This window comes from Vombatus ursinus, unplaced genomic scaffold (genome assembly GCF_900497805.2).
Source record: "Vombatus ursinus unplaced genomic scaffold, bare-nosed wombat genome assembly UNPS02015255.1, whole genome shotgun sequence".
Taxonomy (NCBI): domain Eukaryota; kingdom Metazoa; phylum Chordata; class Mammalia; order Diprotodontia; family Vombatidae; genus Vombatus; species Vombatus ursinus.
The window spans coordinates 11,103,095-11,123,519 of NW_020955033.1; the positions used below are offsets into that span (position 1 = coordinate 11,103,095).

The 20,425-nt window shown below is 35.6% G+C and overlaps 1 protein-coding gene across 1 annotated transcript in view; it reads right to left on the reverse strand.

Moving 5' to 3' along the window:
• LOC114031694 (putative Polycomb group protein ASXL3) overlaps window positions 1–17,321 on the reverse strand; it is a 205,001-nt gene extending 187,680 nt beyond the window's left edge. The window contains exon 1 of the mRNA XM_027846847.1: window positions 17,245–17,321. Coding sequence (XP_027702648.1) covers window positions 17,245–17,300 — 56 coding nt within the window. The 5' untranslated portion in view covers window positions 17,301–17,321. The remainder of the gene's footprint in view (window positions 1–17,244) is intronic.
• Between the last annotated feature and the right edge of the window lie 3,104 nt (window positions 17,322–20,425).

Below are 20,425 nucleotides of genomic sequence, written 5' to 3' on the forward strand. Positions count from 1 at the left end.
CATATTAGAGATTAGGTAACCAAAACAGAATGAAATTATGTGATTTGTCCAAAGTCACACAGTTAGTATAAGTCAAAATTGATTCCCAGTCTATTGTTCTTTCCACTATGACATTCTAAATGAGTACCAATCAAGAATGACCACAAAAAAAAAAAATAGTTAAGAAAGGAGAAAAGCCCAAGAGTGGGAAGAAGATAGTAAAAATGAATCTGGGTCTTTTAAATTAATTCAGAACACCAGACCCATAAGAATTATCAAATTATATACTTTCAAACTAAAAGAATTTGTAGGTATAATCACTAAACCAAGACAATCTTTAAAAATCATGGCAAATGGGAACACTACAAAACGACTGCAAAAGGGAAAATGTACCAGTTTTGTAAAAGGGGAATTCCAAGGGAGATTCTAAAAACTACGTAACGGTGAGCCTGAAATATGATTCCCCAGCAAGTTTCTAAAAAAACATTATTAAGTAGTATTTGTTAGAAAAATAAGGAGGAAAAAAAAAAGCAGTGGTAACTATGAGTCAGGAGGCTGTTTAAGAGCACATTTTGCAAGTTCAGTTCATATAACCAACAAGACCTAGGACTAGACATATTCTCCCGTCATTACTCTCAGAAAATAAAAGTAATCCCCCCCCCCAAAAAGTAATGATATGCCAGCAGCAGAGTAATTACAGTTATCTCCATAGGTCAAGACACCAAGAAGCTACGAATTAACAACAGATAATATTACTCCCCAACTGTTCACTGAGCAACAGCGCACACAATTTGACAAAGTAGTTTGTACTCTGGGATTAACTTAATTTCTCTGCTGTAGCTTCATCTCTGCCAGCATATTCTGCCCTCAACTTACCATTCTGTGGTAACAAACAGAAAATTTCAACTGTGCCCACCCTCTTGCAAAAGGACAGTAGCATTAGATAATTAAGTAAAGGAGGAAACTGGGGAAAGGTGCCAGGATGCATGCAGGGTTGTACCAGGACTTAAGAAAATAGGGGGGCAACTAGGTGGCGCAGTGGATAGAGCACCAGCCCTGGATTCAGGAGGACCTGAGTTCAAATCCGGCCTCAGACACATAACACTTCCTAGCTGTGTAACCCTGGGCAAGTCACTTAACCCCATTGCCTAGCCAAAACAAATAAACAAAAAAAAAAAAATAGAATTGGCATCCAGTGAGGTTCAGTCAGTTGGGGCCAGGTGCTGACGTCAATGAAAAATGATTTCCCCAATGTAGGATGAGGTTGATATAATTGAGGTACAGTCCACTAGGGACCTACCATTAGAAGAGTGAAAGAGAAGGGAGATAAAAGACTAAAACCACCAAGTATTAGGGGTGCAGAAAAAAAAACAGTTAAAAACTTAGAGCACAAGCAAATAAGTCAAAAGGGAAACTATTAAGACAGGAGAGAAGATAGTTACTAAAACATCTAAATGACTGCAAATGTCTCTAAACAAATTTTGCAAGATAAAGGATAATGAACCATTAACACCTTATGAAAAAACAGAATCCCGTGTATTCCCAAGACAGCAATGAAACCACTGTAGGATGTTCCTGAATGGCTGAAGAGAAAAATTAGAACCTTTAAAGAAGCTAAAAAGGATCAAAATAGAACTTATGACCTGCACAGAAAAAAAATAGTTATCAGAATAGAAAAACTTGAATCCAAAGTAATGAATATCACCAAGGAAGAAAAAGAAGAAATTCACTGGAAATATAAACACACTGAAGTGAAGGATAATCTGGAAGAAGTGAAACAAAAAACAATACTGTAAAAAGAACATATGATCTCTACATAAGCAAAACACATTTATCTTGAACACAAGGATGTATAAAGACAATGTAAGAATCATATGGCTCCCAGAAAAATATGACAGGTCAAAAAACATGAACATCATAATGCACCAACAACTATCCAGAACTTCTGAATAAGTATAGCAAACAAAGCATCAGTCTAGAAATCACTTCCAGAAGAAAAAAAAAAAAGGAATAAGGCCCCATTCTACCAACTTCAAAACACAGAATGCTTAAATTCCAAAGACAAATTCTTCAAGCAACTAGGACAAAGGCTTTCAAATGTAAAGGAAAAGAAATTTTAATATCAGCAAAAACCAAAGAAGGGAATGGAATGATATATTTCAAAAAGCAAAGGAGCTCAGGCTTCAACCCAAATGACATATATCCTGACACCTGTGCCTCATCATCAATTTAAAAGATGAACTATCAATTAAATAACACCACATGAAGTATTCCTTTAAAAACAAACAAAGAAACAAACAAAACAGGGGCAGCCAGGTGGCACAGTAGATAGAGTACCTGCCCTTAAGTCAGGAGGACCGGAGTTCAAATCCAGCCTCCGACCAAACACTTGATACTTACTAGCTGTGTAACCCTGGGCAAGTCACTTAACCCCAACTGCCTCACCAAAAAAGCAAAAAAACAAAAACAAAAACAGACATGAGCAGATTATCTGGCTAGCAAACATCTCAAGAAAAAGAAACATAAGAAAAATAAATACAACTAACTACCAAGGAAAGCCTACCTAAGGAAAAAATCTAAGAAGAGACAGGTAATTATGAGGTTAAAAATAAAAGAGGTACCAATAAGAGATTTCTTTCTAAAATTATGTAAGTCCATCCTCTCAAGGAGCTCACAATCTAAGGAAGACAACATGAAAACAACAGGATAGCCTGGAAGTGGTCAACAGAAATCATGTACACCACAACAATCGTTAAGAGATGTATTCTTAACCAAAAAATGGATACAGGCAATTACAAAAGATAAAGTAGATAATTCTGATTACATGGAATTAAAAAGGTTCTGTACAAACAAAACTAACGTATCTAGGTTAAAAAGAGAAGCAGTCAGTGGAGTGGAAAAAGATTTTGCATCAAATTTCTCAGATAAGGGTTTGAGAGCCAAGATATATATATACAACTAACATGTAAAAATGGACAAAAGCTATCCCTAATAAATTAGTTGTTGAAAAATTATGAACATTTTTCTGAAGAATTACAAACCATCAACAATCATATGAACGTATGTTCCAAATCACTATTAGAGATAAGCTGCAAAATCAAAACAACCCAGAGCTTTTACTTCACACCCAGTAAATTGGGAAAAATGACAAAAATGGAAATAGCCAATGTTGGAGGTATTATGAGAAGATCTGCACGAGAGGTCATTGTTGGCAGAGCTAATGAATCAGTACCACAATTTTGGAAAACAATTTGGAATTACGCAAAAAAAAAGTGACTAAAATATTCAAAACTAAAATATCCAAATCCTTTTACCCAAAATATTCCACTGCTAGGAATATATTTCAAGGAAGTCACTGAATTTAAAAAAAAAAAGTCTCCCAAAATAACAAAATATTTATAGCAGCACTTTTTATGGCCACAAAGAACTAGAAACAAAGTAGATACCCATCAAATGGGGAATGGTTAAAGAAATTGTGGTATATGAATGCAATGGAATCATAAGAAACAATGTGTATACAGAAATCAGAAAAATATCTGATCTTGCAGAGTTAATTAAGCAGAGCCTTATTAAACAGGTGGTCTACTGCTTATGTTGTTCAAAAAAAATAACACAAATAATGACTAAAACAGTATTACTCGAAAGAACAATAGACACATACACAAAAATGAAACTAAATGTTGCAAAATTGCAAAGAACTAGCATAGACCCAAAGAAGAGATACTAAAAGACACTTCTTCTCAGGCCTCTGAAAAGGCGAGAGGTCCACAGATGTGGGACACTGCGTATATTTTCAGGTCTTTTTTTCAATGTCCTGACTATTTTTGCTTATTGTTTTTTCTTCCTCTTCTTTTTTCTTTTCAAAAAATATTCTTTATTATGTGGCATGGCTCTCTGGGAAGAGAGAGGGGAGGGACATGAGGAAATGTAGGCAATAGAAAAACAAAAAATAGCAATAAAACTTTTTTTTTTTTAAAAATGAACAAGTTATCCCAAACACTTTAATTGTTTTTCTTAGGATTTGTGGGCAGGCACATAGAAAATGCTGTATATATACCATATTCAAACTTCAGCAAGGCATTTTATAATCTTTCAGGAAATTCTTGTGGATAAATGGAAAAATATGGTCACACGAAAATACAGTTAAATGGACTAGTAGCTAGTGAAGTGACCATATTTACTATTTCCTGGGAAGAGGACTGGACTAACATATAGAAAAAAGCCCTAGGTTCTAATTACAGCTCAGCCATCAAGAAGCTATGTAGTATGTCAACTTATTTAACCTCAGCTTCTTCATCTACAAAATGAAGTTGTTAAAAAAAAAACCCTCTAAAATCCTTTCCAGATTTAAAATTTAAATATCAATGGACCTATATTAACCTGGAAGGTGTCCAGTGGCATATTTGTTCTAATCAACAATTAAGATGAAAATCCCCAAAACAACATATTTATGGATGACGCAAAGTTGGAAGATAGTTGACACAATTATGATTCAAGAAACCACTGACAGGGAGTGGGGTGCGAAGGGGGAATGGAACCAAAATGGTAAAAAAAAAAAAATTTTAATTTAATGGAAATGTAAAATTTGGCAGATTCAAAAAAATCAATTGCACCAAGTACAGGATGAGGGTGGGGCAAGGAGGCATCTGAGTCAACAGCAGTTCTGATGGAAAAATTCTATAAGTTTTAGAAACCATAAGCTCAGCATCAGATAAGTGTGTAGTAGGTGGTAAAAATAATCAATGCAAATTTCAGAGTACATACATTAAGTATAGTGTCCAAATCTAAAAGGTAAAAGTTGCACTAGATGCTAAGTTAATCAAATGATATATCTGCTAACCTTTTAAATTAGTGCAGACTGTTATATTTTAAGACAGATATTAACAAACCTGAATGCTCTAAGAGTTGTGAAAACCAAGACGCTAAGAGATGTGAAAACTATGTCATGTAAAAAAAAGTTGAAGGACATGGGGATATTTTGCCATAGTATTGAGGGGAAAATTGGAGGTAGAGAAAAGAGGAGAAAAAAGGATATGTGATAATTTTACTAAAGTATCCAAATAGCTGTCATGTGGAAGAAGGAATACTCTATCTTGTCCCAAAAGGTAGAATTAAAACGCTCCATTAGGTATTACAGGGAATATTATTGTGTTACAGAAAATGACAGAGTGATTTCAGAAAAACCTGGAAAGATGTACTTGAACTGATGCAAAGTGAAGTGAGCAGAACCAGGAGAATGTTGTATACAGTAACAGCAATACTGTCAGATGAAGAACTGTGGATGACTTAGCTATTCTCAGTAATACAATAATCCAAGACAATCCTATGCTATCAACATGCTATCAGCCTCCAGAGAAATAACTGATATTGATTGAATATAGACTGAAGCATGCTATCTTTTCACTTTCTTTCTTTTCTTTAAAGTTTTCTTGTACAAAATGACTAATATGTAAATGTTTTACATAATTGCACACATATAACATATATCTGATTGCTTACCGTCTCAGGGACAAAGGGAGGGAGGGACAGAATTTGGAACTCAAAACTTTAAATAAAAATGTTAACAAATTGGAAAAAAAATTACAGGGAAGCAGATTTTTGGATCAACATAAGAAATAACTTTCTAAGTAAATCTGTTCACAAATTGAACTCCTTTTTGAGGCAGTGAGCTCCTGGTACTGGAAATCAAAAAGAGAAATCAGAAAGCATTTATTTAGAACTTAGTTTATGCCAGGCACTCTAATAAGTCCTGGAAATACAAACACAAGACAAAAAAAAAAATAGTCCATGCTCTCAAGAAGCTGATATCCTAAAGTGAATGGGAGGAAGACAATACATTTTTTTTTTGGCCTAGACAATGGGGTTAAGTGACTTGCCCAGGGTCACACAGCTAGTAAGTGTTATGTGTCTGAGGTCACATTTGAACTCAGGTCCTCCTGAATCCAGGGCCAGTGGTCTATCCACTGCGCCAACACATTTTTTAAAAGCTAAAAATCGGGGTTAAGGAAGAAAAGACACCAAGATAGGAGCATGATGAAGTATGTCATGAAATTAAGGAGTTGAGGCAGAAGAGGAGTGAAAATGACTAGTCTGGGCACTTCCTTAAGAATGAAGGTTCCACTATGCCCAAAAGGCTATAAAACTGTGTATATCCTTTGGCCCAGAAATAGTACTACTAAGTCTGCATCACAAAGAGTTAAAAAAAAAAAAAAAGACCTACATATACAAAAATATTTATAGCATCTCTTTTTTGTGGTAGCTAAGAACTGGAAAACAAGTAGGCCCAGCAATTGGGAAATGTTTAAACAAGTTGCGGTATATGATTGTGATGGAATACTATTGTACTATAAGAACTGACAAGCAGAATGTTTTCAGAAAAACCTGGAAAGACTTACATAAACTGATGCAAAGTTATGTGAACAGAACCAGGAAAACATCGTACATAGTAACAGCAATATTGTACAACAATCAAATGTGAATAACTGAGCTATTTTCAGCAATACAGTGATCTAAGACAATTCCAAAGAACTCACGATAAAAACTGCTATTCACCTCCAGAGAAAGAACTGATGGAGTCTGAACATAGATCAAAGCATACTTTACTTTTTTGGGGGGGGGAGGTGGGTGTTTTCTTTCACATTAATATGGAAATATGTTTTGTATAACTGCTTATGTATAATATATCAAATTGCTGCCTTCTCAATGAGGGGGAGAGGAGGAAGAGAATTTAGAAATCAAAATTTAAAAAAAAAACATGTTAAAAATTTTTATATGTAATTGGGAAAAAAAATTTGGAAAAAAAAAGAATTAAGGTTCCAGAGTAGGATGAGCCAATATAATAAAAATGACAATTCTACCTAAGTTAATTTACTTATATAATGTGCCATACCAATTAAACTACCAAATAATTATTTTATAGAGCTAGAAAAAATGGTTAACAAAATTCATTGGGAAGAACAAAAGATCAAGAATATCAAGAAAATAAATGGAAAAAAATGTGAAGGAAGGCAGCCTAGCAGTTCCAGATTTCAAATTATATTACAAAATGAGAGCCATCAAAACAATTTGGTCCCGGCTAAGAAACAGAGTGGTGGATCAGTGGAATAGATTAGGTGCAAAACAAACAGTAGTAAATGCCCATAGTAATATATAGTGTTTGATAAACCCAAAGTTCCAAGCTTTTGGGACAGGAGCTCAACATTTGACAAAAATTATTGGGAAAACTGGAAAGCAGTTTGACAGAAACTAGGCACAGACCAACATCTCACACTGCATACCAAAAAGAAAAAAAAGGTAAAAATGCATAAATGATTTAGACATAAAGGGTGATGCAAGTAAATTAGGGCAACATGGAAAAATGTATCTATCAGATCTATGGATAAAAGAAGAGTTTATATCCAAACAAGAGAAAGAGGGGATTATGAGAAGTAAAATAATTTCTATTACATGAAATTAAAAAGCTTTTGCACAAACAAAATCAATGTGGCCAAAATTAGAAGGAAAACAGGAAAACTAGGGGAAAATATTTTTGTAAAAAGTTTCTCTGATAAAGGCTTCATTTCTCAAAATATAAAAATAACTAAGCCAAATTTATAAAAATAGGAGCCATTCCCCAGTTGATAAATGGTCAAAGTATATGAACAAGCAGTTTTCAGAAGAAGAAATCAAAGCTAACAATAGTCACATGAAAAAAATGCTCTAAATCTCTTTTAATTAGAGAAACGCAAATTAAAACAACTCAAAAATACCACCTCATACCTATCAGATTGGCTAACTTGACCAAAAAGGAAAACGACATATGATGGAGGGGATGTGGAAAAATTGGGCCACTAATGCATTGCTGGTAGAACTGTGAAGTAGCTCAACCATTCTGGAGAACAATCTGGAACAAGGCCCATAGGGCTATAAAACTGTGCATACCCTTTGACCCAGTAATATCACTACTAAGTCTATATCCCAAAAAGATCAAAGAAAAGGGAAAAGGACGTATTTTGTACAAAAATATTTATAGCAAGTTTTTTTTGTGGTGGCAAAGAATTGGAACATTGTAGGGTTGTACATCAATTGGGGAATGGCTGAACAAGTTGTGGTATATAATAGTAATGGAATATACTGTAAGAAATGAAGAGCAGGATGGTTTCAGAAAAACTTGGAAGACTTATATGAACTGATGCAAAATGTAGCACGTAGAACCAGGAAAACATTGTACACAGTAACAGCAACACTGTAACAATTATCACTGCAAAAGAATTAGCTACTCTGATCAAGACAATGATTTAATACAATTCCAAAGGACTCACAATGAAAAATGCTATCTATCTCCAGAGAGAGAATTGATGAATTCTAAATACAGGATGAAGCATACTTTTTTTTTTACTTTACTTTTATTGTTTTATTTTGTTTGTGTTTTATTTTGCCTTCTCCAGCCTAGAAACACCTCTTCTACTCTCAAGGATATTTCACAGATCCTTGACAGTAGCTGAGCAATCACAACTGCTATTTCTTTCAATCTTTTGCCATGTACAAGTACAAACTACATGAAGAGTGAAAGCTCCTTCAATTTTTGGGATAGGAAAGTGGTTCTAAATATGGAGGTCCTTAAAATCAAGCACAATAGTTTAGAGACTTGATAATGGCAGAAAATAGAGAATCACTGAAAGATTTTGAGAATTGAAATTTTTGCTTTTAGATTTGGAAAGACATTAGATTATAGAATCAGATCTACTACCAAAGTACAGGAATACTTTCCACAGCATCTCTGACAGGTGGTTATCTTGCTTTTTTTTTTTTTTTTTGAGTACTTCCTTCACTCCCTTCTTGACTCCACTTCAGACTCTCTAGACTTCTTTCTCCTCTACACCCAAGAACTTTCTTCACACCCTGGAAGTTCCCTCTTCCTCTGCAGCCCCTTCTTCTGATTGGACAGTTCCTCCTGGAGGAGTAGGCCTCAGGGTCAAAGTTCAACCTACTTGACCCTAAGGCCTCCAATCTGGATTGGTGATAACCTCCATTTGCCTACAAAATCTAAGCTTGGCTCCAGTCATACTTCACTTTACTCCTTAACTATGTTGTCACCAGCTGCCTGAACTCAGAAACCATGACCTGGAGGACTTAGCCTTTTCATCCTCAGAATTCCTACCTGATCTTCTCACCATGTCTTGATTGTCTCAGTCACCAAACATATCTAGGCCTGACCTAACCACACTTCACTCTCTCTATCTATTTTCTAACCAGCCTTGGTGCTGCCACTTGCATGCCCTCCACTGGCCCCTTCTCCATAATCAAATCAAGTCTGCCATTGTTCCTGGAAAGGCTGTGTTAATCTAACTGCCTCTGGCTCCACTCACCTTTCTTTTACTTTTCCAAACCAAAATATCACTATCTGGTCATTCCCTATGTATCTACTCCTCCTATTAAAATGTAAGTGCCCAACAGGCAAGAACTATCTTCACTTTTGTACTCATATGCGTTACATTGTTGGCACGTAAAAATGTCTCTTTATTCATTCATTCATTCATCTCTAAAGCCCCCACCAACTCTAAGATATTTCATATGGCTCCTTAACTAAATTTTAAATTTTTTGAGGAAAAATAGTATGTTATTTATTTCTTTTGCATCCTTACACAGCACCTAATAGTAATGTTCTGTCTTATGACAGAACACTGTTATTAACTGTCTTACTATTATAATTGTCTTATTAACTCTTATGTTAATAAGACAATTGTTGACATTGATTTTCAGTCTCAAACACCTCAAGAGTAGAGTTGATGTCTTACATGTATGACACAAAAACAGTGTGTGAACATTTACTAAATGTTTAATAAAAGTAACAATACTAATAAATTAACTATTTACCAAACATTTTCTAACAAAAAATAACAACATGATTTTTCTTTCAGTACCATTAAACTCACCTTGATAAGTGCCATTTATCTGTGAATTGCATTATGTGAACTGCATCAAGAGGAATGAGTTGGTTCATTCATTTTTTTCAAGAGTAAAGTAACTAGTACAAATATTGGCTTAACAAAAGAGAACACAATTTAACACCCTCTGAAACAGAATCATCTGTAAAATGAAGTTTCCATGTCAGCATTTTATCACTTTGCATCTGAATTCTGATTTCAAACTCAAGATAGAATAGTTTAAAATTAAAACCACTTAGGCTTTCAGCAACTCAGGGCACAAGCTATTAAAAAAAAGAAAAAGGTAACAGAGGGAAGAGAAAAACACTTTAACAATTAAATAAAATCATGTTGCTTAATGCCTGCTCCTGTCTGATCCTCAGATAGACTCACATCACATATACTACAATTCTATATCCATTTTTGGTTCTAGTCATGCACTAAAATATTTATAGAGTACAGTGTATTGTTGAAATGAATTACATCTGTATCCTAACAATATTGAAACAACCCAAATTACTTTTTTTGTTCAACTATTTGAAAAAAATTTTTAAAAAGCTTGACAGAATAAAAAGATGTATGAGGAAATACTGCCATTTCACACTTATAATGTATGCCTTAAAAGTAAAATGGATGCCCTGAGAATTATATATAGCCGCTAAAGTTATTTTTACCAAAGGCTACAACTCAAATCTAAGTAAATTTAATGTGGATATGTAATGATAGGTTCATATTATGTATGGTCATGACTCTTTTCAAAGTATTTTGTGGAGTGGAGTATATAATAAAAAGCATATTGTGAGCACAGACACAGGATACAACACTGCACTAGAAATGTTCTCAATAATATTCCTCAAGATGAAACAGAAAGCTCTAAATTCAAGATTTCCATCCAGCAATAATACTAGGTTATTTTTCCAGCCTTTCCAGATCACTGGACATTCCTGGCAACAGTCACATGATTGAGGGTTTCTGTCTGAGCACCTATGCCTCACTTCCTAAGACCAATCTGACCTTCCCTGAGTAAAAGTACATTATCTAACTAAAAATCCATGTCAGGACAAAAAAAAAAAACCAAAAACACCAAGATTTTTCTGTTCTTCAGAAGGCTTTCAGGAAGTTCCCTTAAGTTTCCACGTCAAATGCTGTTGATGCAAAATTTTCAGTAAAATGCATTATTAATCACTTTGATGAAAAATTACAAATAGGTTCTGGTGACCACTTACATGACATTTTTTCAATCGGGTAGGGTGTCACACACCTATAGTCCCTACTGCTGGGGGAAAAAAAGGAAGTTGGCTGGTAGATCACTTGAGTTCAGGAAGTCTCAGATGCAGTAGAGCTAAAGCTTAAGTGTCAGCTCTAAGTCTGGCAGCAATATGGTAAACTCTCAGACACCTACCTAAGGAAGGGTAAACTGATCCAGGTTCAAAGGAAAAAAATGGAGAAAGAAAAGAGGAGAGGGAGAAGAAGGAGAGGGAGAGGGAAGATGGAGAAGAGGGAAAGGGCAGAGGGAGAGAAAGAGGGAAGATGGAGAAAGAGAGAGGAAGAAGGAAAGAGGAAGAGAGGAAAAGAAAGGGGAAAGGGGAAGAGAAAAAGAGAAATTCTTTCAAGAAAATTAAACCAATGGCTGTGAACCCTCTATGGGAGAAATAACTTACAAAGAATTTGATCCTGGCAACAATTATTAGGGCTCTCTCTGCCTTTAATTTACTTATCTGTGTACATGTATTACTCTCCATAGGGCAGAGACTGTTTTTGTTACATTCTTTGTATCTATTACCTAACAAGACATTTCATATAATATGTGCTTAACAAATGTGTATTTATGGGGCAGCTAGGTGGTGCAGTAGATAGAACACCGGCCCTGAAGTCAGGAGGACCTGAGTTCAAATCTGGCCTCAGACTAAACACTTGACACTTACTAGCTATGTGACCCTGGGCAAGTCACTTAACCCCAATTGTCTTAAAAAAAAAAAACCACAAATGTGTATTTAATTGAACATAAAGAATTTCTGAAATGCCTATCCAGAATGTCTAAGTTTGAGTATCAACCGTAAAAGATGCTCCCCATATCCTAATACTCAATCTCAAAAAATATTCTTCAGGGCAGTGGCACAGTGGATAGAGCACTGGCCCTGGAGTCAGTCAGGAGGACCTGAATTCAAATCCAGACTCAGACCAGGCACTTGACACTTACTAGCTGTGTGACCCTGGGCAAGTCACTAAATCCCAATTGCCTTGCAAAAACAAAACAAAACAAAACAAAACAAAAAATATTCTTCAATATAACCTAACATTTTTATCATGTAAAAGTAACATAGGTTCAACTACTCAAGATTGCTTGGGCAAAGATGATGCAAACACATAGAAATGTCCAATGTGCTCCAACTTAGAAACTTCATTATTCTCATGAATCTGATTCCCAACAGCTTATTTAGTATTTTTTTTTACCACTAAGAAAATAAGCTATAATTATTAGTGAAAAGAGATAAAGTATGACCTAATACTTATAATCCTAAAATAATATGATACTTTCAGACCTTACTATTTTGAAATAAAATGATACTAACATGGAATCTTAAGGTAAGAATTTTGAAACAAATTACATACTTTTATATCTTATCTCCAGTCAAAATATCTTGCCAGTAGGAACGTTATCATCTCTTACTGCACAAATTAGGAATAGGATTGTTAAGAAATTGTACTATTTGTCACTATACATGGTAATGCCATGGATTGAAACTTCCTTCCCCCTAGAAAAGTGAAGCATATAAAATAAAAAGATACAAATATAATACACAGTAGATCTTAGTTGAAGCAAATTATGGCATTAAAAAAAAGAAGACAAAAAAATCCTAAGACAAATGTCTAAAAAATATCTCTCCTACAGATTTTCAATGAAATAGCAAGCAGATAATGCTATTTAAATAATCTCCAAACCCAGAATTGTCAATAGCATGCTCTGTAACATAAAAAAAATCTAAAAACGGTCAATCTCAGTGACAATGGAAATAACACTGATCATTTATGAAACCTAACCAACTTGACAACCATGAAAAACAATTACAAGCAGCTAGGTGGTATAGTGGATAGAGCGCTGGGCCTGGAGTCCAGAATACCTGAATCAAAATCTGGTCTCAGACACTTACCAGGCCCAAAAAGGTTCAGTGACTTATCTCAGGTCACAGCAGATATGAAGTAGCAGGGCCAGAATTTGAACCCAGGTTCTCTAACTCTTTGAAAAAAAAAAAAGCACTCTTTTCAATGTACCACACTATCTGAAATTCCTGCAGCTACATTTAAATTGCTGCTCCCTTTACACACGTTTATAAAACAGCAAGTCATTATCCACGCTATGATAAAGAATGGTGTTTGCAATGACAGTAAAGCACTATTGGTAGAGAGCACCTAGATACAGAGTAATCCCTCACTTGCAAGGTAAAGTGAATTTTCCTTTTCTTGTTAAGATCTTAACACAAACCATGGAAATGTAGGCACTGTTCTTTATTTTCTCACTGCTAATTTCTAAAAGCTAGAAACAGGAGCTTATTCCACAGGAGCAGATCATGCCAATTTCCTAAGAAAATAATTTGCTAGCATTATATAAAGCACTTTAAGGTTTGCAAAGTACTTAACAAAAAATATCTCACTAGGTCCCAAGAAGCAGGCGCTATTATTATCCCCATTTTACAGATGAGGAAACTGAGATAGAAAGCAGCTGAGTGACTTGCCCAAGGTTACCCAACTAGGAAGTGTCTGAGGCAGAAACCTGAACTCAGGTCTTCCTGATTCCAGGGCAGGGACTTTATTCATTGCACCACTTAGGTGCCTGTGAAAATGTTGAGTATTTGACCAAACATCTCCCTCTGTGGTAACTTCAAATACTCATATTTACAAACAACATGAAGATGGAATGAATGTGTATTTTTTAATCCCCGACATGAAACATTTCCCATTACATAGCTCTTTCTACTTGAAAAGTGCTCCAAATACTCTGTTCACGTCTAAGACTGACCATTCTTATGCCACGTTAAAAAAGCAGGCCCCTGGCAAATACCATTCATTCCAATTGATAAATGATGGAGCAAGGTCAAAGTGCAAATATGGCCCCCCAATCAAAGGTACCTTTCACTTCTGTCACCTGACTTTATGTCAGGAAATGAAACAAGAAGCACATCATATCCCTTTATCAAAAGGTAGCTGTGAATATTAGTATTAAGTAAGTGCCATCAGAAATCACTCACATTCTAATAAAAGGTTAAAAGAATATCACCATATTAAGAATAGCACAATCCACATGGTTAAATATTGTTTCTACATCAAAGTACCAAAACATGACTGAAACACACTGCTGTATTCACCAGTAAATTCTGTTAAATCTAAACATCTGGAAATATAGAGAACATGAACTTTTGAGAAACTCAGTCCTTGGTGTCTGGACATAAGTGCTTAATAAATGCTCGATTAATTATCATTTCAAAAAAGAAAAGTACATAATTAAATAGTTAAGAATTTGTAGTGGAATGGTTGGTATAAAAAGCCAAATGTTTCATTTCTAAATCAAACAACAGTGCCACTACTCCAAACATTAAGTATGCACATATACACATACAAAAGCCATATTCTAAAAGTTGGTATGTTTGTTATTTCAAATAGGAAGTTTTATACCAGAAGTCTTAGTGTTAGAAAATAAGTCAACCTTGCAATAAGCTTTTCAATTCACAGTGGAGAATCTCAGAATACATATATTATATGGAACTCACCCAAAATTGCTATATATTTTTCTAAACTTGAAAGTCAACCTTTTGGATGTGATAAACTGAAACTAGTGATGTTCTTTAAAAAAAAAAAGTTTCTAATTTGGAAGGCAAGTCAAGGTCATTATAAGCAATAGGAATCCCTAGTACACATGAACGGAATTAGTGATGTTCAACTCCTAGAGGGACAAAATAAATAAAACACGTCTAGAGGTACTGTTTCTAGAGGTGGTGCTTGGAATTAGAACTCTTACTGAAAACTAGAAAAATTTTTATTATGTACATATGCTAAACCAAAGAAAGACTACTGGCACACCTTTTATACCAATGATTTTGCTACATTTAAAAAACACGCAGACAAAATGTTTGAACTTCCTGAAAACTCCAACCTTCTAAGAATTCCTCAGTTAGGTTCCACCATATGACAATACTGTTTCTAAACTTAACTCTTTTCTGAAAGAAAAATACACAGTGACACCTCACTTATCTGGCAAATTCAACAACTTGGGACACAGCCAAGAACTCAGAAAGAAGGAAAAAGAGCCTCTGAACAGCCAAATTAGATGTCATGAAGCCAAAACACTAATTCAAGAGAACTTCTCAGGTCCTTGCTCAGAGTCTACTTATTCTTAATTTAAACACATCTCTAACAGCCTTGCTGGTCTGGTTTCCAAATCCACAGCAGATTGAGAATATCACATTGTATATCATATTCCCTGGTGGTACCTGAAAAATGAGGTAGCAAAATTCTGGTCTCAGATATGCACCAGACTAAATTGACTTCGTAGCTTATATGCACATATGTGTCAGTTGATTTTACAGGACAATAACAGAACAGAAGTAAGACCTTATTCATCATTACATTTTTCCCCACTTCCTCAAATCACATCTTTAATTTGTGAATTCCTGAAGTGTTTTTTCTTCCTATTTCTTACTGTGCTTGCTCATCAGCATGTTTAACAATTGTAGTCTTGTTCCCTGGGTGTAAAATAGTTTTACTGCCATGATGGAGGAGTGACTTGAGAGATAGGTAGTATTATATTTCCTGTTTCAGTGAACTCTTTAAAAATGCTGTCTTGGGTTTTTTTTTTCTGATTATGTACATTTATACTGCAACCTCTTTAACACACCACTCTGAGAAGACAAGCATTTTAAGTAGTGTGAAGAGGTGTTGCCATAATAACAAGACTAATTATAATGTAGTTCAGAGCCAAGGTGCAGTAGTCTCATATCACACAGTGAAGAACAACAGAGAGTAAGTAGCATATTCACTGCTGTTGAGAAATGTATCTTAATAAACAAATTTCAAGTGATTGCTTTAATGAGGGGCTTTTTGTCTGTGTCGGCAGATCTTTCTGGCAAAAAGCCCATATTCAGCAGGAGTTTATTTTCTCAGATTCCCTCCCCCTACCCCTTTCTTTTTGGCTGCAGAACAAACATTTCCAATGCTTTCTTAAGGGCACATACATTTCCAGGGCTTTGACAGGTGGCAAGGGGAAAATGAATTTCTCGTTCTCCCCATTCTGCTCTCTGCCAACACACACATATCTAGCTTACCAGAACAAGATCGCCTTTAAAAGAATTGTTATGTAGTGTCAATAACTGTACAACTCTGCATTATTCCCTCCACTTTTGGAGAAATGCTTGCAAAAGTAACATGATACATTCTCACAGAGCATTTCTTCAGTACAGATAAATAAAGAAACAATTAAGATGAAATTTCAGATCGTACTGTCCTAGATCTAGCTAAAATTCAAAGTTTATTGATCCTACTCTGCAAAAGCAACATTTGAAATAGCTAAATAAAGGGTGGTATCACTCCTTCAACAAAATTACAGGTCACCCCTTCTTTTCTTGTTTTTAAAAGAAAATCTATCCCAGAGGAATATCGATCCCTTTGAGCTGCTGTATTTCAATACTAGTCACAACAGTCACACTGCTGAAAATGTCTCTTGGCAAGTTTACTTGTTTTGCCCATGTGACAATTGCCAAATGTACATCTATTGGCACAAAAGTACACGCACAAAAATCTATTTTCTGAAAATTTAGCCTATTTTTTGCCTACAGTATGGTTATTTTCATTCAACAGGCAACTCCATTCTCTTCAAGCAATTAAGGCTCCAGTCACAACTTGCCAGCCAAAGTCAAAAACTGTAAGAGATACTAGCTCAGAATTAATACTTATATCACAGGATGTCTGAAACTAACCAAGTTATCCAATACTACTCTCTTTCTAGAACTCTAAGTTTTATCAAAAGAAATTCCAATTCTATAGTTTCACCTATCAAACCAGAAAGAACTACTATTTTTACCACTCACTTTCAAAAATACTAACAACTTTATTGGGAAAAAAAGAGAAACAAGAATAATCTTTAAAAGGATGCTACTAAACAATCTTTCCTTTATATAGATGGCTGTTCTACTAATATATTTTATATAATTTATCAGAATGTTCCTAAGTCAGAAGCCAGGCAAATGTTTGATCAGAAAAGAAATTCCAGGTTTACTCTATTAGAATCTAGATCACACCTATCATTTTGGGAACCAGCAGTTTAATAAATAAATAGAAGTAAAAACTCTATATATATATTAATACTGACCTTGTTTCTTTTAATCCTTCTTTTTGAATGACTTCCAATATCTGTTTTGCAGTCATTGGTGAGTTGGGGTGTTTTTCTAATGCCTACAAAGAAATAAAAGTTGCCGGTTATTGTGTGAAGTCATTTAACATAAATAATACTGTATGTAATCATGCAATTTTCACTTAAAAATCATCAAAGGACAGGGAACTTAATTGTGACACTGACTAAAGCAAGAATGAGACTTTTTGGACATTTGTGGCATCATCTACTTCAATCAAATATGGGGAAATTTTTTTTCCCCAAAAAATGTAGCAAACACACTGAAAAGGGTTAAACCCAAGGATAATATGGTAATAAAGACTGACTCAACTAACTGACTAAATTAAACAGTAATTGCTAAAATTTGATCAAGGGAGGGAAGAAACTCCTTTTTTTTTTTTAATCACCCTTAAGCACATTCTTAGTGGTTCCATGACCTTGGGAAGACAAAAGCTGGAGACTAACTATTTAAGAAAGTAGATACTGGTCAATGATGTCTTCATAGGTTTTACATTTTTATTTTTTTTTTTTTAGCTTAAAATAGATAATTTTAAAGTGTGGTCAAAAATGGTCAAAGCAGCACACAAAGATGCCCAGATGACTCATGACAGTGTGTTTTCCAGTTCAGCTCAGTTTCCAACTCCTTTGCCTTTTCCAATTGAACACAAGCAAAATCCCCCTCCTCTTCCCATTCAGTCCATCTCAAACAGTTTTGCAAATATAAGTCCCAATTTTTTCCTGCTCCCTTTTTAGTCTTAATTCATTTTCTAGATTATTTTTAAAAACTGAGTGGGAAAGGGTACCATTTATACATGTAGTGGGTAATCTACCACCAATCCTAAAAACCAAGCTCCTTCATTATCCAGGGACCAATTTCCTCCCAAACAAGAAATAGCAGGGTCAGGTTCCTATGATGTCTCACCAATATGGCCTAGAGAGATCAGATCTTGGTGGAAGAAGTGAGTCTAATCTCCAATCCATGTTCTCACCATCACCTCCACTAAGACAACCAACAGGGTCACAGATACTGACAATTAACGCAACAGGTTTTTTGACAGGGACTCCTGCCAGCTGAGAATTGGGAAGACTTCCCATTCATTTCACAAGGGCTACAATGCAGGCATCAGAATCTTAGTTTGGATCTCTACTACTGTAGGCTGAATGCCAACCAGGTCCCTAGAGGAAAAGGCTTAGTACATAATGGTCCATCCAATAAGCTATCCAGACACTTGATTACCCTCCCCCCTCCCCCACCCTCTTCTGCTACTTTACAGCTTGAGTTAACTTTCCTATTCTTCCCTTTCCAGTACAGATAGTTTACCCATAGTCCTTGCCCCACATTATTTTCCAATGCAGATCAGCCTTCTTACTATTTGCTTTTTTTCAGTTCTTCTAAAGAAGAATGTAGAAATATGGGCTGCACTAGAAAGGTCTGGGAGGCGAACGAAACTGGTCCTGGCTGGAGACGACAGTGGAGAGCTGAACTGAAGGCTGAGAAAGGGGTAAAAAAGAAACATAGGCATGTCTGGATACGGAAGAGGAGTAAACTGGAAAATACTGAAAAAAAAAGAGGCAACAAGGAAACTGTTTAGAGCTGAAAAGGGGACAAGATTAGACCATAGAGGGAAAGGGGAAAGAACTAGACAGACATGTAAAAGCAGACAGATTTTTTTTTTTTAAAGTAAGGACTAGAAATAAGACAGTACATAATTATAAGATACTTTAAAAGGGCATTATAGATTCAAGGACTTGAAGGAAAAGGTTTGTCCAACTGAGAGACAAGGCTGGAGAACACTAACTTCAATCCAAAGGGATAGAAAGAAAGTCAATAGACACTGAAAAAAGGAAACAAGCAGGGAAAAGGGAAACTGGTGGGGTGGGTGGGGTAGGATAGGAAAAGGTGAAAAACAGTGGAGGAAGGGTTAGAAAGGAGAAAACCTGAGCTGAACTGGTAACACTCCAAAGGGCAAATTGGGTACAACTGGAAAGGGCAGAAGAGGAAACTACACTGTACTGGACAAGGCTTTAAAGGAAACTTGGGTGCACTTGAAAGTGGGGTTACTCACTGTGGAGGACTCCCTGTTTCTCTTCCTGAGTACAGGCCCCTCAGCACACCTGGGCAGCTCCTCCCAGCAATTGAGAGAATTTGGATAGCCCTTTCCCCTTCTCTATGACATCACATCCTACTCTATAAAGGAAGTAAAAGTGCCAAGTATTACAGCATGAACTAAATGAGTAATGGGGAAGGAAATAATAAAGCTATACAAAACACTAGAAGCCAACCCCCTCCCCCACCCAGTTCCTACAAGATGGGGAAAGGGAGGAGGAGAGGAGGTACAGTATGCACTAAGGAAGCTGCACTGAACTGGTTGTGGGTACAATAGAACACATGAATAGAGAAAGATAATCTTCACAAAACAAAACAATAAAACCATCAAAATAATGTATAACATGGCAGAGACAAAAATCAGGACCCACAAGGCAGCCACGCTCTTAAAAACACTGTAGTATGATACAACCACATTCAGACTAAAATGACAATAACAAGATGCAGAATACTAGGCTGAAAGCCACAGACTGATTAATTGTCCATTGTTCCATGAATTTCTTGACTTGCAAAAGACTGAGGTTTCATATATCCAACAAAATGCAACTTTACAGTAGAACTGCCTTAACATCTCAGCACAAAACTAGTGGGAAGTGTTCCTTTCCTTCTAATCATGCAGAGTAAACATTCTCAATAACATATTGTTTTTTTTTAAATTGTGCATTCCCTGCCTATGGTCTGCTGTATTCTAGAAGATACTATGACAAAGACATGGATGTTATGTATGAAGCCAGAGGTCAGTTAAGCAGACAAGTCAAGAATGGAGCAAAAACAATCTTAGTCTAACTATATTCTCAGAGACATTTCCTTAAGGACAGTAACTGCTCAGGCCAATCAAACACAGAGAGTAATTACAAAATAGAACAGAAGTTACACAGAACTTAGGACAAGAGAAAATGATTCATGTGCAGATGTAGACCTAGATATCTATTAACTTTTCTAGGTAAGATTATGGAAATTCCTTCTTACTGAGCATGTGACCCCTTCCAATTTCCAAGTTTAAAAGTTATCTGACTTCTCAAGAGCTCTGGACATAGAGTCATGAAGACCTGG